This window comes from Salvelinus alpinus, chromosome 13 (assembly GCF_045679555.1).
Source record: "Salvelinus alpinus chromosome 13, SLU_Salpinus.1, whole genome shotgun sequence".
NCBI lineage: Eukaryota > Metazoa > Chordata > Actinopteri > Salmoniformes > Salmonidae > Salvelinus > Salvelinus alpinus.
In genome coordinates, this window is record NC_092098.1 from 4857436 (window position 1) to 4884822 (window position 27387).

The 27387-nt window shown below is 40.3% G+C and overlaps 1 protein-coding gene across 1 annotated transcript in view; it reads left to right on the top strand.

The window, feature by feature from the left end:
• Window positions 1-26808, top strand: part of LOC139536843 (carotenoid-cleaving dioxygenase, mitochondrial-like) — a 94408-nt gene extending 67600 nt beyond the window's left edge. The window contains exons 11-12 of the mRNA XM_071337499.1: window positions 21677-21787; window positions 23874-26808. Of these exons, the coding sequence (XP_071193600.1) occupies window positions 21677-21787; window positions 23874-23990 (228 nt within the window). The 3' untranslated portion in view covers window positions 23991-26808. The remainder of the gene's footprint in view (window positions 1-21676; window positions 21788-23873) is intronic.
• Window positions 26809-27387: the final 579 nt, after the last annotated feature.

The following is a 27387-nucleotide window of genomic DNA, read 5'->3' on the forward strand; positions in this document are numbered from 1 at the left end:
TAAAGCAGACAAACAATGAATTAAATATTTAACAATCAAAAACATAATTGACAAAAACAATAGACGACTTAGCATTTACCAACATTAATGACATCACACTTGCTCAGATCCACATGTTCCCACCGTATCCACACATAATCATTTTTCTAATGTTTTTGAGACTCTGCCCCACATGACTTCAAATTGTGTTATGTTATAGCCAGACAAACAAGTACTTTTCCATTGCAGTTAATCAATGGTTTGGCTAACACCTAACTCTTGAAGTCCTCCTGACTTACAGTGGCTTTGGAAAGTATGAAGACCCCTTGACTTTTCCCACATTTTGTTATGTTACATCCATATTCTAAAATTGATTAAATTGCTTTTTTCCCTCATAAATCTACACACAATACCCCATAAACAGGTTTTTATGAAATGTTTGCAAAAGCATTAAAATAAAAAACTGAAAATGTACATAAGTATTCAGACCCTTTACTCAGCACTTTGTTGAAGCACATTTGGCAGCGATTACAGCATTGAGTCTTCTTAGGTATGAAGCTACAAGCTTGACACACCTGTATTTGGGGAGTTCCCCCCATTCTTCTCTGCAGATCCTCTCAAGCTCTGTCAGGTTGGATGGGGAGCGTTGCTGCACAGCTATTTTCAGGTCTCTCCAGAGATGTTCGATTGGGTTCAAGTCCGGCCTCTGGCTGGGCCACTCAAGGACTTTCAGAGACTTGTTCCGAAGCCACTCCTGCATTGTCTTAGCTGTGTGCTTAGGGTTGTTGTCCTGTTGGAAGGTGAACCTTAGCCCCAGTCTGAGGTGCTGAGTGCTCTGGAACAGGTTTTCATAAGGGATCTCTCTGTACTTTGCTCTGTTCATCTTTCCCTCGATCCGTACTAGTTTCCCAGTCCCTGCCATTGAAAAACATACCATGATTCTGCCACCACCATGCTTCACGGTAGGGATGGTGCCAGGTTTGCTCCAGACGTGATGCTTGGCATTCAGGCCAAGGAGTTCAATCTTGGTTTCATCAGACCAGATAATATACTTTTTCATGGTCTGAGAGTCCAATAGGTGCCTTTTGGCAAACTCCAAGCAGGCTGTCATGTGCCTTTTTACTGAGACGTGGCTTCCGTCTGGCAACTAATATAAAGTCCTGATTGGTGGTGCTGCAGAGATGGTTGTCCTTCTGGAAGGTTCTCCCATCTCCACAGATGAACTCGGGAGCTCTTTCAGAGTGACCAGCGGGTTCTTGGTCACCTCCTTGACCAAGGCCCTTCTCCCTCTATTGCTCAGTTTGACTGGGCGGCCAGCTCTAGGAAGAATCTTGGTGGTTCTAAAATTCTTCCATTTAAGAATGATGGAGGAAACTGTGTTCTTTGAGACTTTCAATGCTGCAGACATTTTATGGTACCCTTCCGCAGATCTGTGCCTCGACACAATCCTGTCTCGGAGCTCTACGGACAATTCCTTCGACTTCATGGTTTGGGTATTGCTCTGACATGCACTGTCAACTGTGGGACCTTATATTGACAGGTGTATGTCTTTTCAAATCATGTCAAATCAATTGAATTTACCAGGTGGATTTACAGGTGGACTCCAATCAAGTTGTAGAAAACTCTCAAGGATGATCAATGGAAACAGGATGCACCTGAGCTCAATTTGGAGTTTCATAGCAAACCAAATCAAATTGTATTGGTCACATACACATGGTTATCAGATGTTATTGCGAGTGTAGCGATATGCATGTGCTTCTAGTTCCGAGAATGCAGCAATATCTAACATGTAATCTAACAATTCCACAACTACCTAATACACACAAATCTAAGTAAAGGAATGGAATAAGAATATATACATATAAATATATGGATGAGCAATGACAGAGTGGCATAGGCAAGATGCAACAGATGCAGTATATATAGTACATATGAGATGAGTGATGCAAGATATGTAAACATTATTAAAGTGGCCAATGATTTCTAGTCTGTATGTAGGCAGCAGCCTCTCTGTTTTAGTGATGGCTGTTTAACGGTCTGATGGCCTTGAGATAGAAGCTGTTTTTCAGTCTCTCGGTCTCAGCTTTGATGCACCTGTACTGACCTCGCCTTTTGGATGGTAGCGGGGTGAACAGGCAGTGGCTCAGGTGGTTGTTGTCCTTGATCTTTTTGGCCTTACTGTGACATTGGGTGCTGTAGGTTTCCTGGAGGGAAGGTAGTTTGCCCCTGGTGATGTGTTGTGCAGACCGCACCACCCTCTGCAGAGCCTTGCGGTTGTGGGAGGTGCAGTTGCTGTACCAGGCGGTGATACAGCCCGACAGGATGCTCACAATTGTGCATCTGTAAACATTTTTGAGGGTTTTAGGTGACAAGCCAAATTTCTTCAGCCTCCTGAGGTTGAAGATGCGCTGTTGCGCCACTGTCTGTGTGGGTGGACCATTTCAGTTTGTCCAGCATGTGTACACCGAGGAACTTAACTTTCCACCTTCTCCACTGCTGTCCCATCGGTGTGGATAGGGGGGGGTGCTCCCTCTGCTGTTTCCTGAAGTCCACGATCATCTCCTTTGTTTTATTGACGTTGAGTGAGAGGTTGTTTTCCTGACACCACTCTCCGAAGGCCCTCACCTCCTCCCTGTAGGCTGTTTTGTCGTTATTGGTAATCAAGCCTACTACTGTTGTGTCGTCTGCAAACTTGATGATTAAGTTGGAGGCGTGCATGGCCACTCAGTCATGGGTGAACAGGGAGTACAGGAGGGGGCGGAGCACGCACCCTTGTGGGGCCCCAGTGTTGAGGATCAGCGAAGTGGAGATGTTGTTTCCTTCCTTCACCACCTGGGGGTGGCCGTCAGGAAGTCCATGATCCAGTTGCACGGGGCGGGGTCAAGACCCAGGGTCTCGATCTTAATGACAAATTTGGAGGGTACTATGCTGAGCTGTTTCAATAACCGCTTCATCATTTGCTGTAACTTTTCTTTGGAAACAACTGCCGTTTTTCACCACTACCCCAACAAGTTAGACAAAAGTTTAGAGGGAATGAAATCTTCCCCTACTTCTCTGCTTTTCAAATCCGAAAATGGATTAGGAATAATGTTTACCAATCAGTAGATAGAGCTGTTTTAGTAACCCATCAACTGCTCTCTTTCTAGCTGCAGTAAGTCATGTCAAAAGCTCGGATATTAATTATTTACCAACAGCTGCAAATTCTAATAAAACTACATAATGTTTTGAAGTTAACTTTCCTTGCTTTGTCTAACACCACTATCATGTAAGTTCTGTGGGTCAGAGTGCAGTATTTAGTTAGTATTAAAGCATAAACGTACTGTATGTTAGCAAACATCTGGCCCACATCTGGCCTGATTCCGGCATTCCAGATCTAAAACTGCTGGCCTGGGTCTGGCTGCTGAATCAGGCCCGAGTCAGGTAGTAATATTATATTAAATGTAGGTAGTAATATTGCAGCTATCAACTGAACCATGAACAACAAAAGACATGACATTTTCTCATTTTAAACTTTTATTTAAATAGATGAAATAGATTTTGTGTCTGTGTCATCCCTCAACAGTAGAATGGATGTATCCAAATAAATGTCACTAGAAAACAGCTTAAACAAATACAAATGCTGCAACTTTGATATTCTACAGTGCATTCGGAAAGTATTCAGACCCCTTGACTTTTTACACATTTTGTTATGTTACAGCCTTATTCTATAATGTATTTAAAAAAAATGTTTCCCGCACTGTATCTGCAGCTTTGACTTGACTGTATCAGCCACAGATGGCTAGCTAGGGATAAGAACATTGCCAGGCTGCATAGCAATCAAACAAATAAAATGTACAATAAGTCCACTTCTCTAGCAACTTAACTGATAGAACTAACAACCAGGTGAGAGTGGAAGGATGAAATGGTATCAATTTGTTTCTCCTGACAGCACCTTTTGAATAACAGAAAAAAAAGAGAAGTTGTTGCAACAATCATTCAGATTTTGCCACTACACAAAAATCATAGGAATCACAATCCAGACCTCTGGGAAGCACATCAACACATCACAATAACCAGAGGTTTTCAATTTCAGCACCAAGTCAAACAGATCCAAAGAGATAAATATGTGCCTGTTGTGGCGCCACCGTGTGGTCAATCTAAATCTGCTTGCATATGTTGAGTCTTGACAGGGTTAAGAACATGTTTACCAAGTTTGGTTACAATACTAATGTCTGTCTGATTTATATGCATTTATGTGCCAGACCATGCCACATTAATGGTTATTGGTCAGTTGTTTGACATACTAGTCTGGAAAATATTGCATTGAAAGACATTTATCCATAGATGCCATATATCAAGTTTCATCCAGATCGGCCCTGTGGCTCAGGAGGAGTTGTCATTTAAGTGTTTTTCAGAAATTCAAATTGGCAGAAAATCCATCATGGCAGACTTTGTGGGTCCTTGAGGCAAATGTGTTCCTTGTGCGAAGAGGGAACTATGCACAGAATTTCACAATTCTAGGTCAGGGATGGGCAACTCTGGGCCGCAAAGGCCTGGGATCAATTTCCCTCGGAATATAACTATTTTCTGTGATCTATTGTCAGGCTATGTCATATAATTATTATTCCTAATTCTATGGCCAGGCCACTGTCTCTCTCACACCAGACTCTCATCTTGTGCCCCTGCCCAGTATTCATGGACACAGATCTCAGAAAATAAACATACGGTCCATGCTATTCAGCATCCTTTGGACATCCCTACCCCATTGTTAAAATGTTTAAGGTTAGGTAAGGGATTTGGTTATGTGTAAGATTACGGTAAGAGTTAAGGTTATCGTTTAGGGTAGGGATGTCCCAAGGATTCGTGTTAGCACTGACTATTAACATATAGGAGCTATGGATGCAAGGACTTAAAGTTTGAACCATGTTTTGAGTCTATACAGTGTTTTCAGTTAAACAGGCCTATATTTGGTTCTGATGGGGAAGAACAGTTAAACTAAGCTCGACAAGAATGTATAACTTATTTTCTTCAAGAATCAATGGCCTAGTGAAAGTCTACACACCCTTAAACAGTTTTCACATTTGAGATTGACTCCTTTACTGTCCGGCCACACCAGCTCAGGTTCAGGGTGCCAGCCTTCAGATTCACATTGAGTATTTGGCGCACAGTGGTGGAAGGAGACAGTCCATCAGAGAGGCTGAGGTTGGAGAGACAGAATCTGCTCTTAGAGGGGAAAACAAGAAGACATACAATACCGGTCAAAGTTTTTAGAACAGCTACTCATTCAAGGGTTTTTATTTTATTTTTTACAATTTTCTACATTGTAAATACATTTATTTTATATTTGAGATTCTTCAAATAGACACCCTTTAACTTGATGACAGCTTTGCACACTCTTGACATTCTCTCAACCAGCTTCATGAGGTAGTCACCTGGAATGCATTTCAATTAACAGGTGTGCCTTAAAAATTAATTTCTGGAATTTCTTTCCTTCTTAATTAATGGGTTTGAGCCAATCAGTTGTGTTGTGACAGGGTAGGGGGGTATACAGAATATAGCCCTATTTGGTAAAAGACAAAGTCCATATTATGGCAAGAACAGCTCGAATAGGCAAAGAGAAACGACAGTCCATCATTACTTTAAGACATGAAGGTCAGTCAATATGGAACATTTCAAGAACAATGAAAGTTTCTTCAAGTTTAGTCGCAAAAACCATCAAGCGCTATGATGAAACTGGCTCACATGAGTACCGCCACAGGAATGGAAGACCTAGAGTTACTTCTACTGCAGAGGATAAGTTCATTAGTTACCAGCCTCAGAAATTGAAGCCCAAATAAATTATTCACATAGTTCAACTGTTCAGACGAGACTGTGTGAATCAGGCCTTCATGGTCGAATTGCTGCAAAGAAACCACTACCAAAGGACCACAATAATAAGAAGAGACTTGCTTGGGCCAAGAAACATGAGCAATAGACATTATACCGGTGGAAATTTGTCCGTTGGTCTGGAGTCCAAATTGGAGATTTTTGGTTCCTTTGTGAGATGCGGTGTGCGTGAACGGATGATCTCTGCATATGTATTTCCCACTGTAAAGCATGCAAAACGCCATCCCATCTGGTTTGTGCTTAATGGGACTATAATTTGTTTTTCAACTGGACAATGACCCAACACCCCTCCAGGCTGTGTAAGGGCTATTTTACCAAGAAGGAGAGTGATGGAGTGCTGCATCAGATGACCTGGCCTCTACAATCCCCCGACCTCAACCAAATTGAGATGGTTTGGGATGAATCGGACCGCAGAGTGAAGGAAAAGCAGCCAACAAGTGCTGTGGGAACTCCTTCAAGACTGTTGAAAAAGAAAATGCATACTGTTGGAACAAGGTGGATACAGTCCGTCAGAGAGGCTGAGTGAGGGTGGGGATAGTCTGCTGGCAAGAAGACTAATAAGAAGACATGTATTGTTGAGCACATTGCTTTACATGGGGTTCAGGTAAGGAATGGGATCAGCTGAAATCCGAGCACGGGTAACATTCCAGAGAGACATCAGGGATTGTAACGTTCTCTGCTTCACGGAAACATGGCTCACTCAAGAGACGCTAACGGAGTCGGTGCAGCCAGCTGGTTTCTTCACGCATCGCGCCGACAGAAACAAATATCTTTCTGGTAAGAAGAGGGGCGGGGGTGTATGCCTTATGATTAACGAGACGTGGTGTGATCATAACATACAGGAACTCAAGTCATTCTGTTCACCTGATCTAGAATTCCTCACAATCAAATGTCGACCGCATTATCTACCAAGGGAATTCTCTTCGATTATAATCACAGCCGTATATATTCCCCCCCAAGCAGACACATCGATGGCCCTGAAAGAACTTTATCTGACTCTTTGTAAACTGGAAACCACACACCCTGAGGCTGCATTCATCGTAGCTGGGGATTTTAACAAGGCTAATCTGAAAACAAAACTCCCTAAATTCTATCAGCATATCGATTGTGCTACCAGGGCTGGTAAAACCTTGGATCATTGTTATACTAACTTCCGCGACGCATATAAGGACCTCCCCCGCCCTCCTTTCGGAAAAGCTGACCACGACTCCATTTTGTTGCTTCCAGCCTACAAACAGAAACTAAAACAACAAGCTCCCTCGCTCAGGTCTGTTCAACGCTGGTCCGACCAATCTGATTCCACGCTTCAAGACTGCTTCGATCACGTGGATTGGGATATGTTCCGCATTGCGTCCAACAACAATATTGACGAATACGCTGATTCGGTGAGCGAGTTCATTAGAAAGTGCATTGACGATGTCGTACCCACAGCAACGATTAAAACATTCCCAAACCAGAAACCGTGGATTGATGGCAGCATTCGCGTGAAACTGAAAGCGCGAACCACTGCTTTTAACCTGGGCAAGGTGACCGGAAACATGACCGAGAGACAATAGAGACAAAGTAGAGTCGCAATTCAACAGCTCAGACACAAGAGGTATGTGGCAGGGTCTACAGTCAATCACGGATTACAAAAAGAAAACCAGCCCCGTCGCGGACCAGGATGTCTTGCTGCCAGACAGGCTAAATAACTTTTTTGCTCGCTTTGAGGACAATACAGTGCCACTGTCACGGCCCGCTACCAAAACCTGCGGGCTCTCCTTCACTGCAGCCGAGGTGAGTAAAACATTTAAACGTGTTAACCCTTGCAGGGCTGCAGGCCCAGACGGCATTCCCAGCCGCATCCTCAGAGCATGCGCAGACCAGCTGGCTGGTGTGTTTAAGGACATATTCAATCAATCCTTATCCCAGTCTGCTGTTCCCACATGCTTCAAGAGGGCCACCATTGTTCCTGTTCCCAAGAAAGCTAAGGTAACTGAGCTAAACGACTACCGCCCCGTAGCACTCACTTCCGTCATCATGAAGTGCTTTGAGAGACTAGTCAAGGACCATATCACCTCCACCCTACCTGACACCCTAGACCCACTCCAATTTGCTTACCGACCCAATTTGTCCACAGACGACGCAATCGCAACCACACTGCACACTGCCCTAACCTATCTGGACAAGAGGAATACCTATGTGAGAATGCTGTTCATCGACTACAGCTCAGCATTTAACACCATAGTACCCTCCAAACTCGTCATCAAGCTCGAGACCCTGAGTCTCGACCCCGCCCTGTGCAACTGGGTCCTGGACTTCCTGACTGGCCGCCCCCAGGTGGTGAGGGTAGGTAACAACATCTCCACCCCGCTGATCCTCAACACCGGGGCCCCACAAGGGTGCGTTCTGAGCCCTCTCCTGTATTCCCTGTTCACCCACGACTGCGTGGCCATGCACGCCTCCAACTCAATCATCAAGGTTGCGGACGACACTACAGTGGTAGGCTTGATTACCAACAACGACGAGACGGCCTACAGGGAGGAGGTGAGGGCCCTCGGAGTGTGATGTCAGGAAAATAACCTCACACTCAACGTCAACAAAACAAAGGAGATGATTGTGGACTTCAGGAAACAGCAGAGGGAGCACCCCCCTATCCACATCGACGGGACAGTAGTGGAGAAGGTGGAAAGTTTTAAGTTCCTTGGTGTACACATCACGGACAAACTGAATTGGTCCACCCACACAGACAGCGTTGTGAAGAAGGCGCAGCATCGCCTCTTCAACCTCAGGAGGCTGAAGAAATTCGGCTTGTCACCAAAAGCACTCACAAACTTCTACAGATGCACAATCGAGACCATCCTATCGGGCTGTATCACCGCCTGGTACGGCAACTGCTCCGCCCACAACCGTAAGGCTCTCCAGAGGGTAGTGAGGTCTGCACAACGCATCACCGGGGGAAAACTACCCGCCCTCCAGGACACCTACACCACCCGATGTCACAGGAAGGCCATAAAGATCATCAAGGACAACAACCACCCAAGCCACTGCCTGTTCACCCTGCTATCATCCAGAAGGCGAGGTCAGTACAGGTGCATCAAAGCAGGGACCGAGAGACTGAAAAACAGCTTCTATCTCAAGGCCATCAGACTGTTAAACAGCCACCACTAACATTTAGTGGCCGCTGCCAACATACTGACTCAACTCCAGCCACTTTAATAATGGGAATTGATGGAAATTATGTAAAAATGTACCACTAGCCACTTTAAACAATGCCACTTAATATAATGTTTACATACCCTACATTACTCATCTCATATGTATATGTATATACTGTACTCTATATCATCTACTGCATCTTGCCATCTTTATGTAATACATGTATCACTAGCCACTTTAAACTATGCCATTTTATGTTTACATACCCTACATTACTCATCTCATATGTATATACTGGACTCTATACCATCTACTGCATCTTGCCTATGCCGTTCTGTACCATCACTCATTCATATATCTTTATGTACATATTTTTATCCCTTTACACTTGTGTGTATAAGGTAGTAGTTGTGGAATTGTTAGGTTAGATTACTTGTTGGTTATTACTGCATTGTCGGAACTAGAAGCACAAGCATTTCCCTACACTCGCATTAACATCTGCTAACCATGTGTATGTGACAAATAAAATTTGATTTGATTTGGAAACTAATCATTCAACCTATAGAATGTTGTTTTACATTATACTTATCATTTTTATAGATTTGCTTTTCAATGAAAGAAGACAGGAGCTGATTGACCCATTGACTGTATAGGATCAACCATGAATAGTTTCGCAAAACTAACTACATCCAAATAATGCAGAGCCACTGGGACAGTTACACAGAGCCACTGGGACCGTATATAAAAAAGAGCTTGCATAGTACACATGAAATGAAATAAACCATCATCAACGCATCTTGGAGCGCTCTTTGCCATCTCCACTCGAGACCAGTTGGGTTCGCGCGAGTCCTTTGTGACTGGACATAGCTAGCTAACGTTAGCTAGATAGCATAGCTAACTGTGACTGTTTTGGGTGCTTTCTTGCCTAGTCTTAGCTAGACGACCAATGTTTTACAAACAAAAACACCAGATTAGCTACCTAATATCACATAGGATAGAAGCTAAACATATTGACTTAGCTAGCTACCTCTGCTCTAACAGTTAGCTGAGATAGCTAGCTACCATTAACGTTAGCTGACATTAATGGAGAAACTTCGACAACAACCATGACCAGTCCACAAATTAAGCTACCTAGAATATCACAAACTAAATTAGTGACTGTGACGAAATACACTACTACAAATAAAATAGCTACAATGACCTTTTTCTGGTATCTCCTCCGGCTGGCCTCGACTGTTATTAACCAACTGACTGACTCTCACAACGACCGTTGGAAAGTCAGCCCAGCTCGAGCTGCCAAGCAGATGGATCGAGTAGCAGAGGCCACTGCTGCTGGATCATATGTTTTTGGTATCTTCCGAGGTAATGCTAGCTCCCTAATAAATCCTCTTGTCACTATAGGGGGTGCTGTTTCAACTTCGACATTTATCGTTCCCAAATTAAACTGCCTCGTACTCAATTCTTGCTCGTACAATATGCATATTATTATTACTATTGGATAGAAAACAATCTCTAGTTTCTAAAACCGTTTGAATTATGTCTGTGGGTGAAACAGAACTCTTTCTGCAGCGAAATTCATGACAGGAACTGCGAAGGTCTGAAAACGAGGCTCTGTTCTCAGATCAGTTTAAAGCTCTGTATGTATCCTATGGTTCGACATGAACTGCACCCGCCTTCCCCTGGATGTCAGTAACCAATGAGAATTGGAATGGAGTTTCTACGCAGATCTCAGACCTTATAAAGCCCCAAGGAACAGAGGGAGCTCTCTTTTTGACGTTCGTCATGACGCAAAGCAAGACCTCAGGATGGCATTTTGAAACGCTCAGTTATCGGCCTTAGATATATCCGTCTGTAATTTAATTCGATATAGGTGTTAGAAACATCATAACAAAGTTATTTTAAACCGAGTTATCCTTTTACGGGGGCAGCCCGACACCGGTACACTTATGACAACATCCAGCTCAAGTGCAGGGCGAGCAATTCAAAAGCTATTTTTTAAAAATATTTAACTTTCACACATTAACAAGTCCAATACAGCATATGAAAGGTAGACATCTTGTGAATCAAGCCAACATGTCCGATTTTTAAAATGTTTTACAGGGAAGACAAAATATGTAAATCTATTAGCTAACCACGTTAGCAAAAGACACCACTTTCTAACACCATCAGTTTTTACCTCCATCACCAGCTATCACTAATTCGACCAAATAAAGATATATATAGCCACTAACCAAGAAACAACTTCATAAGATGACAGTCTGATAACATATTTATTGTATAGCATATGTTTTTTTATGAAAAATGTGCATATTTATGGTATAAATCATAAATTACATTTCAGCTACAATCAGAAATTGCACCGAAAGCAGCCATAACATTTACAGACACCAACATCAAATACCTAATTACTCCTCATAAAACATATCTGAGAAATACATACTGTGCAGCAATTGAAAAACAGGATTCTTGTGATTCCAGACAATATTTCCGATTTATTAAATGTTTTACAGCGAAAACAAAATGTAGCGCTATATTAGCATAGCCACATTAGCCAGACACACTTGGGCGCGCACGACCAGTTGACATGCACGACAGATATATGAAATAACATTATAAATTGGGTCTTACTTTTGCTGATCTTTCATCAGAATGTTGATCAATGTGTCCTTTGTCCAGATGAGTCGTTGTTTGGATTCATAATTGCAACTTTCCACCTTAATTTAGCATGGGTACCGGTCCACTGGCACGGATCTGTCCAACATAAATAAATTCAGAGAACGGAACACGGCAAAACTCCCGAAAAAATTCAAATAATCTGATTAAACTATATTGAAAAAACATACATTACGATGATATGGTCTCATTTATCAACTAAAAACCGAGCCGGAGATTGTTCCCGTCCAAAACGGCAGCAAAACAGAACCCAATGTCACTCCCAAGTCGCGCGTTTCAGACTTCCGGAATTGGTCGGTCACGCCAAAGAAATAGCTATTATTCAACCTCTAAACAAGATGAACACAAAATTCCTTCTCTCACACCCTCTTGACACCCAGAGGAAGGCGTCTGAAGTGTCCGTAGGGTCCTACGTCAAATGACCATGTATAGGCATAACGTTGAAGAGAGCAGAGATTTCTGACATTCTACTTCCTGGTCAGGGAAAGTGCTGCCAAATGACTTCTGTTCCACTCAGAGAAAAAATTTAAACGGTTTTAGAACCTAGAGACTGTTTTCTATCCAATAGTATTAATAATATGCATATTGTAAGAGCAAAAATTGATTAAGAGGCCGTTTGAAAATTGGCACATATTTTCCAGTTTTTCCAATACGCCCCCTGCAGCCATAACAGGTTATATCAGTTTATGCGAGTATATTGCCATTTTCAGAATTTCCTTAGTATTGCGTTTTGAACATTTGGGCATGTCTGCGCCACATAGCTATTGTTAGCTGCTAGTTCCAAAGTTGAAGAGGACGTTTTACAACCGAGCAACGATTCTTTTGGACAAAGGACAACTTGCCCAAGATTCTGATGGAAGCTCGTCCAAAAGTAAGAGCTATTTATGATGTTATTCCGTATTTATGTGGAAAAATGAAAAAGGATTTGTCCGCCATTATTGCGGCACTGGTCTGGCTGTAACGCACACTGTATGTCTAGTAACGTTAATTTAAAAAATCTAACACAGCGGTTGCATTAATAACTAATGCATCTTTCATTTGCTGTCCAACCTGTATTTTTTTGTCAAGTTTACGATTATTTATCGATTAGATTAGGTGCCTCTCCAAGATGGCGCCGGCCAGAATGCATGAAATGCTGCTACTGATCACATTGTATAACCACGATTTGTGCTGCTAAATATGCACATTTTCGAACAAAACCTATATGCATTGTGTAATATGATGTTACAGGACTGTCATCCGATGAAGTTTATCAAGGTTAGTCCAATTATATATCTTTTGCTGGATTGTTACGATCCCTAACATTTGCTGCTGGTAAATGCGGTTGTGTTTCTGTCTATTGTGGTAAGCTAATATAATGTTATATTGTGTTTTCGCTGTAAAACACTTAAGAAATCTGACATATTGGCTGGATTCACAAGATGTTGGGCTTTCATTTGCTGTACGCTGTGTATTTTTCAGAAATGATTTATGATGAGTAATTAGGTATTTGACGTTGGTCTCTGTAATTATTCTGGCTGCTTCGGCACTATTTCAGATTGCAGCTGCAATGTAGAACTGTGATTTATACCTGAAATATGCACATTTTTCTAAAAAAACATATGCTATACAATAAATATGTTATCAGACTGTCATCTGATGAAGTTGTTTCTTGGTTAGTGGCTATTTATATCTTTATTTGGTCGAATTTGTGATAGCTACTGATGGAGTAAAAAACTGGTGGAGTAAAAAAAGTGGTGTCTTTTGCTAACGTGGTTAGCTAATAGATTTACATATTGTGTCTTCCCTGTAAAACATTTTAAAAATCAGAAATGATGGCTGGATTCACAAGATGTGTATCATTCATCTGGTGTCTTGGACTTGTGATTTAATGATATTTAGATGCTAGTATTTACTTGTGACGCTATGCTAGGCTATGCTAGTCAGCTTTTTTACTGATGGGGGTGCTCCCGGATCCGGGTTTGGGAGGAATTAGAGGTTAAGGATACTTCAGAAAGCATTGATGTTGTCAATTGACGATACATGTACTGTATGCTGCTATTTGTAATGTTGAAAATTACAATCACAGATTTATAAAACAGACAGGACATAGTAGCCTATTTTTGACATGATGTGCGGTCTCAATCTTGAAATAGACTTTGTCTATGTTTAGGTTCAGCAAAAATGTGGCATGCATCCTTGTGTTATGACAAGGAAACAGTATGACAAAGTTACTGTTGGTCATGCAATTCATAACTTACCCGCTTTAGATACGCTGTTATATTTTCTCCTGTCTTCTCAGAATGTGCAGGCAGCACATAGCTACTGTCAAAATTGTCAATGTCTCACAAATATGAGGTGTGCAAAAATAATACATGTGACATTACGCAGACGCTTTTGTCCAAAGCGACAGTATACATGCATTCAGTTTCTGTTCGTGGCCCCGGAAATCGAACCCAATCATGACCTTCAATCATGACCTGTCGAGAACCATGATTTTTCCCATTGCCTGTCAGGGTCATTATTTATTGAGCTATTTTAATAGGCAACAGACAAAATTTGTACCAGTTTAATAGGCTATTGCATTAATTCAACATTCATGGTTGTAGGCTGCATCACTCCTTCAGCCAGGATTTGCCGTGGGACTAACATTATTAGAATTAGTGTGAGTGGGGTTCCAAAGAAAATCAGTAGTCAAATCTAGTTCATTTTTAGCATAGATTCTCTAGGGTCCTTCTCCATCTAATAGTTCGAGTTTTAATTGCAAATTCGAGGTGAAATTATTACATAAATGTATGTCATTTTATTTTTTCATCACCTGCAGAATAAAAACATCATATGGTCCTACTTCTGAAAAAGTTAATCGGGTCAGATATGCTGAGGTGGACTCGGCCCGAGTACCATTAGCCAGAACCCAGAGTAATATGATTCTGCCGTACTTTGGAAGAGCTCGGCCAGTATGAAGCCCCCCGAGTCCGAGTCGATTCCGAGTCCCCGGAGTCTCAAACGGAATAGGCCCGAACCCAGCTTGTTGACTGGGATGTTTCTCACACTTGAATTTAGCCATAAGGGAGCAGTGTTGCCAAGGCTACTGTTGCTTAGCAGCGCTTGACTCGCAGGAGATAATAGCTGTGTTCGAATACCCATACTAACATATTGTATACTACATACTTAATGAGTATATACTATATACTAGAAGTTCATTTTAGTATACTGTAAACTAACATATCATTTCAGTTGAGCATACTAGCGCTACGCCTGTAGTTAGTATGAGTATTCGAACACAGCTAATGTCTTCCTAGCTTCACAAATTCCCATGATTTGTGAATCTGTTTCTAACTGAACAACAATCGCCAAGATTTTGAATGCTTCCCCGGTCTGGGCGACCTAGAATGATAAAGAGAATATTTCTAATGCTCACTAGGTTTGTCCGCCTTCTCAGTATCATGCTCTGTGCTTTAAATAACTCAATTTGCTAGTTTGCCTCTCTCTAAAGAGGAGGGCAGGCTGTACCCCACTGATTGGATGAAGCGGATTAGGAATGTCTTCTACCAATAAAAAGTTACAGCTGCTTGTCAGAGTTTAGAGTGACAAAAAATGGCTAGCTAATGAATTCTAACAGCTCTGTGTCATCATTGGGCAGCCCAAACGGAGCCTTTGCTAAGGGTACTCACAGACGCAAGAGAGCAAAAATTATGACACGGGTGAAGAGGGACCACAATTACTGACCACAACCACACAACTGAACCACACAACTACAGACCACAAGCACACAACTACTGACCACAAGCACACAACTACTGACATCACAATTACTGACCACAACCACACAACTACTGAACAAAACTGCTGACCACAATTATTGACCAAACCATACAACTTCTAACCACACAACTACCGACCATTCAACTACTGACCACAACTACACAACTTCTGACCACACAACGACTGACCACAAAACAGCTGACCGCTACTGACCACAACCACACAACTTCTGACTACTCAACTAATGACCACTCAACTACTGACCACAACCACACAACTTCTGACCCCATCCACAAAACTGCTGAAAACATCTAGTGACCACAACCACACAACTTCTGACCACACATCGAATCACCACAACTACTGACCACCCAACCACTGACAACAACTACTGACCACTGCTGAAGATAACTACAGACCACAACTACTGATCACAACCACACAACTACTGCTCTGGTCTGCCCAAGCTCTGGTTCAGCTCAGGTACTGGGTGTAGCTAGCTACATTAGCTCTGGCTCGCACTAGCTCTGGTCTAGCTCTGGTCTGCCCAAGCTCTGGTTCAGCTCGGGTACTGGGTGTAGCTAGCTACATTAGCTCTGGCTCGCACTAGCTCTGGTCTAGCTCTGGTCTGTGCTATAAATTATAACTACTCAAATATGCATGAGTTTGCATATAATAGCAACAATAATTTATCCTTTCAAACTTTCACAGGTTCATGCTACCCTAACTTCAAATTCTTTAAAACATGAATAAACTATAGTATAACTATATCAATCAAATGTATTTATGAAGCCCTTTTTACATCAGCATTCATGAATGGCAAAAAGGACATTCAAAAATAAATCATAAGAAACAAAGATTTGAAGTGTCTGTCCTAAATTTAAGGAAATACTTTAAAAAACTCAGGAAATATATACATACACTACTGTTCAAAAGTTTGGGGTCACTTAGAAATGTCCTTGTTTTCCATGAAAGCATACGTCAAATTAGTTGCAGAATGACTAGGAAATATAGTCAAGACATTGACAAGGTTATAAATAATGATTTTTAATTGAAATAATAATTGTGTCCTTCAAACTTTGCTTTCGTCATAGAATCCTCCATTTGCAGCAATTACAGCTTGCAGCCATTTGGCATTCTAGTTCAAATCAAATCAAATGTATTTATGAAGCCCTTCTTGCATCAGCTGATGTCACAAAGTGCTGTACAGAAACCCAGCCTAAAACCCCAAACAGCAAGCAATGCAGGTGTAGAAGCATAGTGGCTAGGAAAAACTCCCTAGAATGGCCAGAACCTAGGAAGAAACCGAGAGAGGAACCAGGCTACGAAGCCAGTCCTCTTCTGGCTGTGCCGGGTGGAGATTATAACAGAACATGGCCAAGATGTTCAAATGTTCATAGATGACCAGCAGGGTCAAATAATAATAATCACAGTGGTTGTTGAGGGTGCAACAGGTCAGCACCTCAGAAGTAAATGTCAGTTGGCTTTTCATAGACGATCATTCAGAGTATCTCTACTGCTCCTGCTGTCTCTAGAGTGCTGAAAACAGCAGGTCTGGGACAGGTAGCACGTCTGGTGAACAGGTCAGGGTTCAATAGCTGCAGGCAGAATGGTTGAAACTGGAGCAGCAGCACGGCCAGGTGGACTGGGGACAGCAAGGAGTCATCATGCCAGGTAGTCCTGAGGCATGGTCCTTGGGATCAGGTCCTCCAAGAAAGAAAGAAAGAGATACAAATAGAGAATTAGAGAGAGCATACTTAAATTCACACAGGACACCGGATAAGACAGGAGAAATATTCCAAATATAACAGACTGACCCTAGCCCCCCAACACATAAACTACTGCATCATAAATACTGGAGGCTGAGACAGGAGGGGTCACGGGAGACACCGTGGCCCCAAATGACAATACCCCCTGACAGGGCCAAACAGGCAGGATATAGCCCCACCCACTTTGCCAAAGCACAGCCCCCACACCACTAGAGGGATATCTCTGAGATCTCCGCCACGGCACAACCCAAAGGGGGCGCCAACCCGGACGGGAAGATCACGTCAGTGACTCAACCCACTCAAGTGACGCAGCCCTCCTAGGGACGGCATGGAAGAGCACCAGTAAGCCAGTGACTCAGCCCCTATAATAGGGTTAGAGGCAGAGAATCCCAGTGGAGAGAGGGGAACCGGCCAGGCAGAGACGGCAAGAGCGGTTCGTTGCTCCAGTGCCTTTCCGTTCACCTTCACACTCCTGGGCCAGACTACACTCAATCATAGGACCTACTGAAGAGATGAGTCTTCAATAAAGACTTAAAGGTTGAGACCGAGTCTGCGTCTCTCACATGGGTAGGCAGACCATTCCATAAAAATGGAGCTCTATAGGAGAAAGCCCTGCCTCCACCATACGTCAAGCTGCTCCCACAACAGCTCAATAGGGTTGAGATCCGGTGACTGTGCTGACCACTCTATTATAGACAGAATACCAGCTGACTGCTTCTTCCCTAAATAGTTATTGCATAGTTTGGAGCTATGCTTTGGGTCATTGTCCTTTTGTAGGAGGAAATTGGCTCCAATTAAGCGCCAAAGGACATGGCATTGCAAAATGGAGTGATAGACTTCTTTCTTCAAGATCCCGTTTACCCTGTACAAATCTCCCACTTTAACACCACCAAAGCACCCCCAGACATTGCCTCCACCATGCTTGACAGATGGCATCAAGCACTCCTATGGCATCTTTTCATTTTTTCTGCATCTCACGAATGTTCTTCTTTGTGATCTGAACACTTCAAACTTAGATTAGTCTGTCCATAACACTGTTTTCCAATCTTCCTCTGTCCAGTGTCCCTGTTCTTTTGCCCATCGTAATCTTTTATTTTTATTGGCCAGTCTGAGCTATGGCTTTTTCTTTGCAACTTTACCTAGAAGGCCAGCAACCCAAAGTCGCCTCTTCACTGTTGACATTGAGACTGGTGTTTTGCAGGTACTATTTACTGAAGCTGCCAGTTGAGGACTTGTGAGGCGTCTGTATCTCAAACTAGACACTCTAATGTACTTGTCCTCTTGCTCAGTTGTGCACCGGGGCCTCCCACTCCTCTTTCTATTCTGGTTAGAGCCTGTTTGCGCTGCTCTGTGAAGGGAGTAGTGCACAGTGTTGTACGAGATCTTCAGTTTCTTGGCAATTTCTCACATGGAATAGCCTTCATTTCTCAGAACAAGAATAGACTGACGAGTTTCAGAAGGAAGTTTTGTTTCTGGACATTTTGAGCCTGTAATCGAACCAACAAATGCTGATTCTCCAGATACTCAACTAGTTTAACCTTTCACGGCTACTAACCCCGGATCCGGGAGCACCCCCCACCCCCCACACACTGATTAGCATAGATAGCATAGCTTCACAAGTAGATAGTAGCATCTAAATATCATTAAATCACAAGTCCAAGACACCAGATGAAAGATACAGATCTTGTGAATAAAGCCACCATTTCAGATTTTTAAAATGTTTTACAGGGAAGACAAAATATGTAAATCTATTAGCTAAACACGTTAGCAAAATACACCACTATTCTAACTCCATCAGTTTCTTACTCCTTCAGGTGCTATCACCAATTCGGCTCAACTAAGATATTGATAGCCAATAACCTATAAAAAAAACCATCAGATGACAGTCTGATAACATATTCATGGTATAGGATAGTTTTTGTTAGAAAAAAGTGCATATTTCAGGTAGAAATCACAGTTTACAATTGCACCGACCATCACAAATCCACTAGAATTACTAGATAGAGCAACGTGTATGACCAATTTACTCATCATAAAACATTTCATAAAAATAGACAAAGCATAGCAATGGAAAGACCCAGTTCTTGTGATTTCAGACCATATTTCAGATTTTCTAAGCGTTTTTCAGCGAAAACACAATAAATCGATAAGTTAGCATACTACATGTTCCAACGTTACCAGAGCATCGATTCCAGCCAAAGAGCGCTATAACGTAACCACCGCCAAAAGATATTAATTTTTTCACTAACCTTCTCAGAATTCTTCCGATGACACTCCTGTAACATCATTTTACAACATACATATACAGTTTGTTCGAAAAGGTGCATATTTAGCCATACAAAACCGTGGTTACACAATGAAAATACTAGGAAATCAAGCCTCAATATGTCTGACGTCATCTATCAGAGTGATCTAGTTTAATTAAAAGCTAATCATATACTTGACTAAAAAATACAGGGTTGACAGGAATCGAAAGACAAATTAGTTCTTAATGCAACCGCTGATTTACATTTTTAAAATTATCCTTACTTTTCAATACAGGGTTGGCCAAGTGAAGCTATACCAAACAAAATGGCGATATATGCGTTTAAAATATTTCGACAGAAACACGGTTTATCATATTAAATATTGCTTACTTTGAGCTGATCTTCCATCATATTCTTGGGCAATGTATCCTTTCTATGTTATAAACGTCTTTTGGTCGATAGATGTCCTCTGTCCTTCGAAATGTCCATCACCAACGACCGACACCCTAAAACGTGTCCAAACTTTCAGAGTGCACGACAAAGAAATTCCTCAAAATCGCACTAAACGGATATAAATTGATATAAAACGGTTAAAATTCACTACATTATGATGTTTTTAACAACTATAACGACTGAAAACATGACCGGAGAAATACTGCTGGTTAGAAAACGATTTGGAACGAGGCAGGTCCGATGGCCTTCACGCTTGAGGCGCACGTTGAGAAAGGGGGGTCTCTGTACATTTTTGTCATTTATAATGGCTGTGAACGTCCCATCGACTTCATTGAAAACGTGATGACGTACAGACACCCAGAGGAAGACGTAGGCAGTGTCGGTTTCTTCATAGCATTCACTGTGGCCTTATAAACAGACCCCAGATCAGAGGTAAAAATTTCTGAAATCTGAACCCTGTCATGAAAAGTGCTGTAGAAATTGTTCTGTACCACTCAGAGACAAAATTTCAACTCCTATAGAAACTATAGACTGTTTTCCATCCAATAATAACAATAATATGCATATTGTACGATCAAGAATTTAGCACGAGGCAGTTTAATTTGGAGACACAAATATGCTAATGCGGAACAGCACCCCCTATAGTTCCAAGAAGATAAACAAGGCCAGTTTTATTGCTTCTTTAATCAGAACAACAGTTTTCAGCTGTGCTAACATAATTGCAAAAGGGTTTTCTAATGATCAATTAGGCTTTTAAAATGATAAACTTGGATTAGCTAACACAACGTGCCATTTGAACACAGGAGTGATGGTTGCTGACAATGGGCCTCTGTACGCCTATGTTGATATTCCATGAAAAATCTGCCGCTTCCAGCTACAATAGTCATTGACAACACTAACAATGTCTACACTGTATTTCTGATCAATTTTATGTTATTTTAATGGACACAAAATGTGCTTTTCTTTCAAAACAAGGACCCCAAAGTGACCCCAAACTTTTGAACAGTAGTGTACCAGTCAAAAGTTTGGACACTCATTCAAGGATTACGAGACATTTATGGTATGTTTACATGTTTTTTAGAGGCAATTTATACAGGAAATGTGTATAAAACCCATATAAACTGACTTTAAAATCAAATTACATTTTTTACGTTAACTATAATTCTAATACACAATTTCTGATACATCACATGCCTTACTTTTATTTTCCTGCATCAGTAAAAGCAGGAAATGCATCACATATGCGTTACTGCCATACATTAGATTCGTTTTTGGATTTCTCTCTGACCAAGATGGCTGCCATTTTAGCCCCATTATTGAACTTTGAGGGTTTATGACCAATCCCCTCTTGTAATTTTAATTTGATCTCTAAGGTTTAAGCATTGTTGTGGACTTAGAACATCCAATTTGGTTTTGTTTCTATTAAAAATGTGTGATTACGAGAGTGAAAATCAGAAAAAAATCCCAAACCTGGAAAAACAAAACCGACAAAAAGTAATTTGGCAACAAAAAAAAGATGTGATTGTGCCTTATGTATTCCTCTCTGGGAAGACTGAGATTATCGTTGCATGTCATGATAAACCTTAAACGCAGACCAAAGAGCCCAACTCCCCCGTTCCCCATTCCCTGGGACACTATTTTCTCTGTCTGTTGTGTTTTGGGAAGTTAGGAGTAATGAGATTAATAAAATGTATATTATGTACTTGTTGTTCTCTGAAGAAAAAAAGTATTATCTTTCACTTTTCAACGATTGCCCATGTTTACCTTTTGGGGTCCCAGTTTGCATCTCTGCTCTCTCTCTGTCTCAAGGTGTGGTACCAGAAGGGTTTGTTCCCCTCAGAGCCTGTGTTCGTCCCCTCGCCAGACGCCGTGGAGGAGGACGATGGGGTCATCCTGTCCGTGGTGGTCACGCCCACTGAGGTAAAGGTCATGGGTCATTATATCGCACACATGACTAGCGAAATGATCAAATATGATCTTACAGTGTTAGGCTTTCACAAGGAAATTCGGAGAAGCAGATTGTAATTGGTGTGCATAGAATGGAGTCATGAGTGCATTCTGATGTGTGGTCGGTAGCAAATGTTCCTCACAATAAAACAAACAGGCTGTTCTGTTCAGGACAACCCAGGGTATAACATCATGTCATCTTGTAACTGTACATGAAAGGTAGTGATCATAAACGTTACATGGGTTTTATGATATGGAAATGTGAAATGCACTTTTGGACTCGTGCTTGTATCATCAAATCTGTATTTATTATAATCCTCAACTTCTTATCTTCCAAAATGCACAGTCCTTGTAATTTACAGCATTTTCCTCTCAGACAACAAAATTCAGTCCAACCGATATGGGATTTTAGGGAGGCAAAAGTCACCAATTACCAATATATCTACCGATTTATATTACTTTTTTTTAGAAATGGAATGAGACACAAACCGTCTTTATTACACAATGTGCTCAAAATGATCATTTATTAACTAAATATTCCAATTTTAATTTATCAAGGTGGTGGCTGCATCATGTTATGGGAATGATTATCATCAGCAAGGACTAGGGACAATTTCAGGATAAAAATAAAAGGAATAGAGCTACGCACAGACAAAATCCTAGAGGATATGCCTGGTTCAGTCTGCTTTCCAACTGACACTGGGAGACAAATTCATCTTTCCTCAGGACCATAACCATATACTGGAGTTGCTTACCAAGATGACATTGAATGTTCCTGAGTGGCCTAGTTACAATATTGACTTAAATTGGTTCGAAAATCTAAACAACTTGACAGAGCTTGAAGAATAAAAATAATAATAATATGCAAATATTGTACAATCCAGGTGTGCAAAGCTCTTAGAGACTTGCCGATAAAGACTCACCTTTGTAATCGTTGCCAAAGCTGATTCTAACATGTATTGACTCAGGGGTGTGAATACATATGTAAATTAGTCTTTATTTATGTCTTTATTTAATATAATACATTTGCAAAAATGTCTAACAAAACATGCTTTCATTTTGTCATTATGGGGTATTGTGTGTAGATGGGTGAGATCTATTTAATCCATTTTTAATTGAAGCTGTAACAATACAATGTGGAATAAGAATTCACTTTATATATAAATACAAAACACTTGTTCAGTTTACCTTCTTAGACACATTTTTAAGTTGTACCTATTTTTGGCAGTGGATAAAAATACAGAAGTGTTGATGCTGAAGCACCACAAGCACACTAATAAACAAAAAGGGCTGAATGAATTAAACTTTGTCTCAAAGTAAATCTGAAACTGCACCAAAATCAAACTATGCAGTAACATGCAGTTCCTAATGTCACCACTAGATGTCCACATCATCATTTTTATTGAGTAGATTCACTACTCGGCTTTACAACAGTCAAAGGTCATGTAAAGAAACACTTTATGGCAACCTTGCAACAACAGCTTATGACAAGCACAGGCTAACTCTTCATTGTGAAAATGTTTTCTAACTGAAATCATAGTGTAAATTACACTGTTATTCAATACAAAACGTATTGGCTATATATTTCATATATATAGTGCTGTGAAGCGAGACTCTGAGCTCTAACATCATGTAAAGCATGTTACTGTACAGCCGCTGCGTTCAATTTAGGTGCTTTTCAGTGTCCAAATCTTCCATTTTTTGGGGGTAAATGCGTAAATGGCTACAGAAAATGTGAAAAAAGTTTAAACAGTGTGGTTTTGACTACCATTGTCAACGTAAAAATAAAAATGGAACTTGTCATCAATAATATTCACACAACGAGCCTGTTCAGGTTGTTCACCTTTCTCATCCACTCATTAGGGTCAAATGGCGATATTCACTGGGTAGCAACCTCAGTTATTTTAGACACAAGTTACAGCATTTCAGAAGCGTGCATTACGGATATGGTATTAATAGAGATTAATTTGGAATGTTTTAGAGTGTTGATAGAGGTTAATCTAGAATGTTCTACAGTGTTGATGTAGATGAATCTAGAAGCTTCAATTTCTCTGTGCAGGATAAGAGTACATTCCTCCTGGTTCTGGATGCCAAGACATGGGAGGAGCTGGGGAGAGCCGAAGTGCCTGTCAATATTCCCTACGGTTTCCATGGTACCTTCAACCCCACTGCCTAGATCAGCATTACTGACCTAACAATCACCCATCCCTTCCTCCCTCCCTCCCTCAGATTATTTTGTGCCCAATAGAAATGAATGGTAAATAATGTATTGTGTCATTATGGAGTCACTTTTATTGTAAATAAGAATAGAATATGTTTATAATCACTTCTAAATTATACTTTAAAATGTGGATGCTACCATGATTACAGATAATCCTGAATGAATTGTGAATAATGATGAGTGAGAAAGTTAGATGCAGAAATAGCATATACCCCCCCCAAAAAATGATAACCTCCTCTGTTATTGTAATGGTGAGAGGTTAGCATGTCTTTTGTGTGTCTGTAACTTTCTCACTTGTCATTATTTACGATTCATTCAGGATTTTCCATATTCATGGTAGCATCCACAATAATGTACAATGGAAGTGTTTAGAAACGTTCTATTCTTATTTCCAATAAAAGTGACTCCAAAATGACAATACATTATTTACCATTCAAGTCAAGGGGTCTGAATATGCTGTATACACACATTTTACATATACATTTTACACACATGGTACTTTTATATAGAGCAATCACATAATAATAATAATAATAATAATACATTACCAAACACAAGCTCTTTAATCACACATGAATTGTGAACCTTTCTAATCACATATTATCCACAGATTGTAACCTAAAGATGAAAACCTTCCCTATGATTATTCTTATATTATTGATTGATTGACAATGGCTTTCCAAATTGCCCAACACTGCTCTTTGTAAGGTTAATGTTAAGTCAATGTTGTGATTGAAAACAAGCTACTGTACATAGGGGCAATACCACAATAAATGATCTCTTCGCAGAAAAATCTACAGTGCTGAGATTGTTGTATGCCCTATATATATAGCATGAAATTGGTGGCAAGAATTTTGTATCATAATTTTAATTGAAAAAGTCGGTCTTGAATCAAATTTTGTTTTTTTGTATCAGTTCATATACCATGTTTCATGGAATCGGTACATCGGAAATCTCTTCCCATTTATTTTGCAACCTGTATGGCGCAGCGGTCAACATTTTTGCCCTCAAATGAAACTGGTATATTTTTCTATTCGTGCCAATCATTTTCAGCCAATTTTGTATCTTTAGTATATGGCAGACAAACAAGTTCCAAACATTCTCCCTCTTCCCCTTGCCATTGGTAATGCTGCAATCAATTGGTTGTAACTTTGGATTGAGCAGATATTCCCATATATTTTTGATAGCTGCATATGTTACTTAACTCCACTATTTCTATCAATAATACATATAATACAATTTTTTTATTTTTTTATTCCATAAATAACTTTTTTTTATTAATCAGTATTTGAGTTTAACCATAATATTTGTTCTGTCTTTTCTGGAAGGTAAAATTGAAATTGTAACCAGCTTTGTATGGCTTGTTTATGAAAGGGCGATACTTTAAACAAAGTTTCATTTTCAATTAGTCGGAAATGAGAAGTTGTATTCTGTATAAAATTTTTGAACAAAGGATTAACCTTTCTTAATAATCTACTGGAGAACCATTTTGGTTTTACGTATAATCTATGTATAAGTGAAGCTTTTAGTGAGAGGTTTAATGCTTTAATATTTAATATTTTTTGCCCCCAAAACGCATATTAATTATTTTGTCTGGTTTAGCGTTCCAAATTAAGTGAAATATTTTTTGCTCATATGATTTAAAAAAACAAGTCGTCTGGAGTAGGCAATGCCATTAGTAAGTAAACTGTGATAGGACCAAAGAGTTAATAAATGTGATTTTTCCATAAAGAGACAAGTATTTACCTCTCCATGGTTGCAGAATCTTATCTATTTTTGCAAACTTTCTATTGAAATTGGTTGTGGTAAGTTAATTGATATTTTTTGAGATATGAATACCAAGTATGTCTACTTCACCTTCCGCCCATTTTATTGGTAAACTACAAGGTAGTGTAAACACTGACTTTTAACGATCCAATATGTAATATGGTACACTTGTCCTAATTAGGTTTTAGTCCAGAGAGGCTAGAAAAGTGATCAAGATCTTCAATGAGACTGTGCAGGGATCCAGATTGCGGACTTAAGAAAAAACTTGAGTCATCGGCATACATTGACACATTTTTTATTTTAACCCCTTGATGTTCTTGTTGGATCAAATTTTAATAGCTAGCATTTCGATGGCCATAATAAATATATAGGGAGACAATGGACAGCCTTTTACTCCTCTTAAAAGCTCAATACTTTCTAAGGAACCATTATTTACTATTTTACACCTGGGGTTGCTGTACATAACTTTAACCCATTGTACAAGAGATTCACCGAAATTTAAGTAATCCTTGCATTTATATATAAATTCTAAATGTACTTTATCAAACTCCTTTTCGAAATCTGCTACGAGAGAGACTGTAAGTGTGTACATTCACTACAACAAATATCCATGTTCAAGTAACTTCAATCGTTATAGATCAGAATACATCATGCAATTTAGTTTCAAAAAGTTCATAAAACATTAAACAGTTAAGTATTTACAACTTAAGAAGACCAGATGGGTGGTGATGTCACTTTATTACTTTAAGTATTGAACACTGAAATACTCTGAGTTAGGTTACTCAAATGGTTCTAGGCAACTGGTTTCCACATAAAATAATTGTTAGCAGAACTAATTACTTTTTACAGTGCAGAATCTGATGCCTTACTTTACATTAAGTTACGCATGCATATCCCAAGGGTGCATCTTTAACCAGTAACAATCTTTTGTATTTTTTGTAACTTTTATACAAATTGTTTTACTATGTTCTGTGGTACATTTTTAATAAAAAGTGATACTATAAAAGTTTCTCATTTGTTTTCTGACCTTTATCAGTCATTGATATTATTGATATATAAATTTAATTAAATGTAGTTGATAGTAAAGCCACCAGTGGCCTGGGGTGGTCTAGCCGCTCTAACGGTCTAAGCTGCTTCCTCTAGAACGCTATGTACCACTGCGAGTCTTAGAGGATGATTTAAAATCTGACCAAGGGTCTTTCAGCACACTCTTCTTGCCTCTCCTGTCTCTCTGTTTCCAATCCAATAAACATACAAACTCCGTTTTCAGTCATCCTATGTTCCTACCTTGAGTTCCAGTGGGTGTATTATTGTACAGTGCTGAATGTTCTGCCAATCAACCTACATGCATGTCCTATGTAAATAAAAGTAATCATATTTCTTCTAGGCTTCTCAGGTATTATCAGATGCCTTGAGGGAGTGTTAGTGGTCCAGGTCTAACAGGGTTATAAATGTCCCTGTAAGTTGTGACATTCTCCAAAATGATTTGTTTTTCATGTTACTCATGTGTTATGAGTGATCTCTTCTGGCGTAATGTGGTACTGCAGTTCGGTGGTTGCAAAGACCAGGATGTAATCTCCAGATA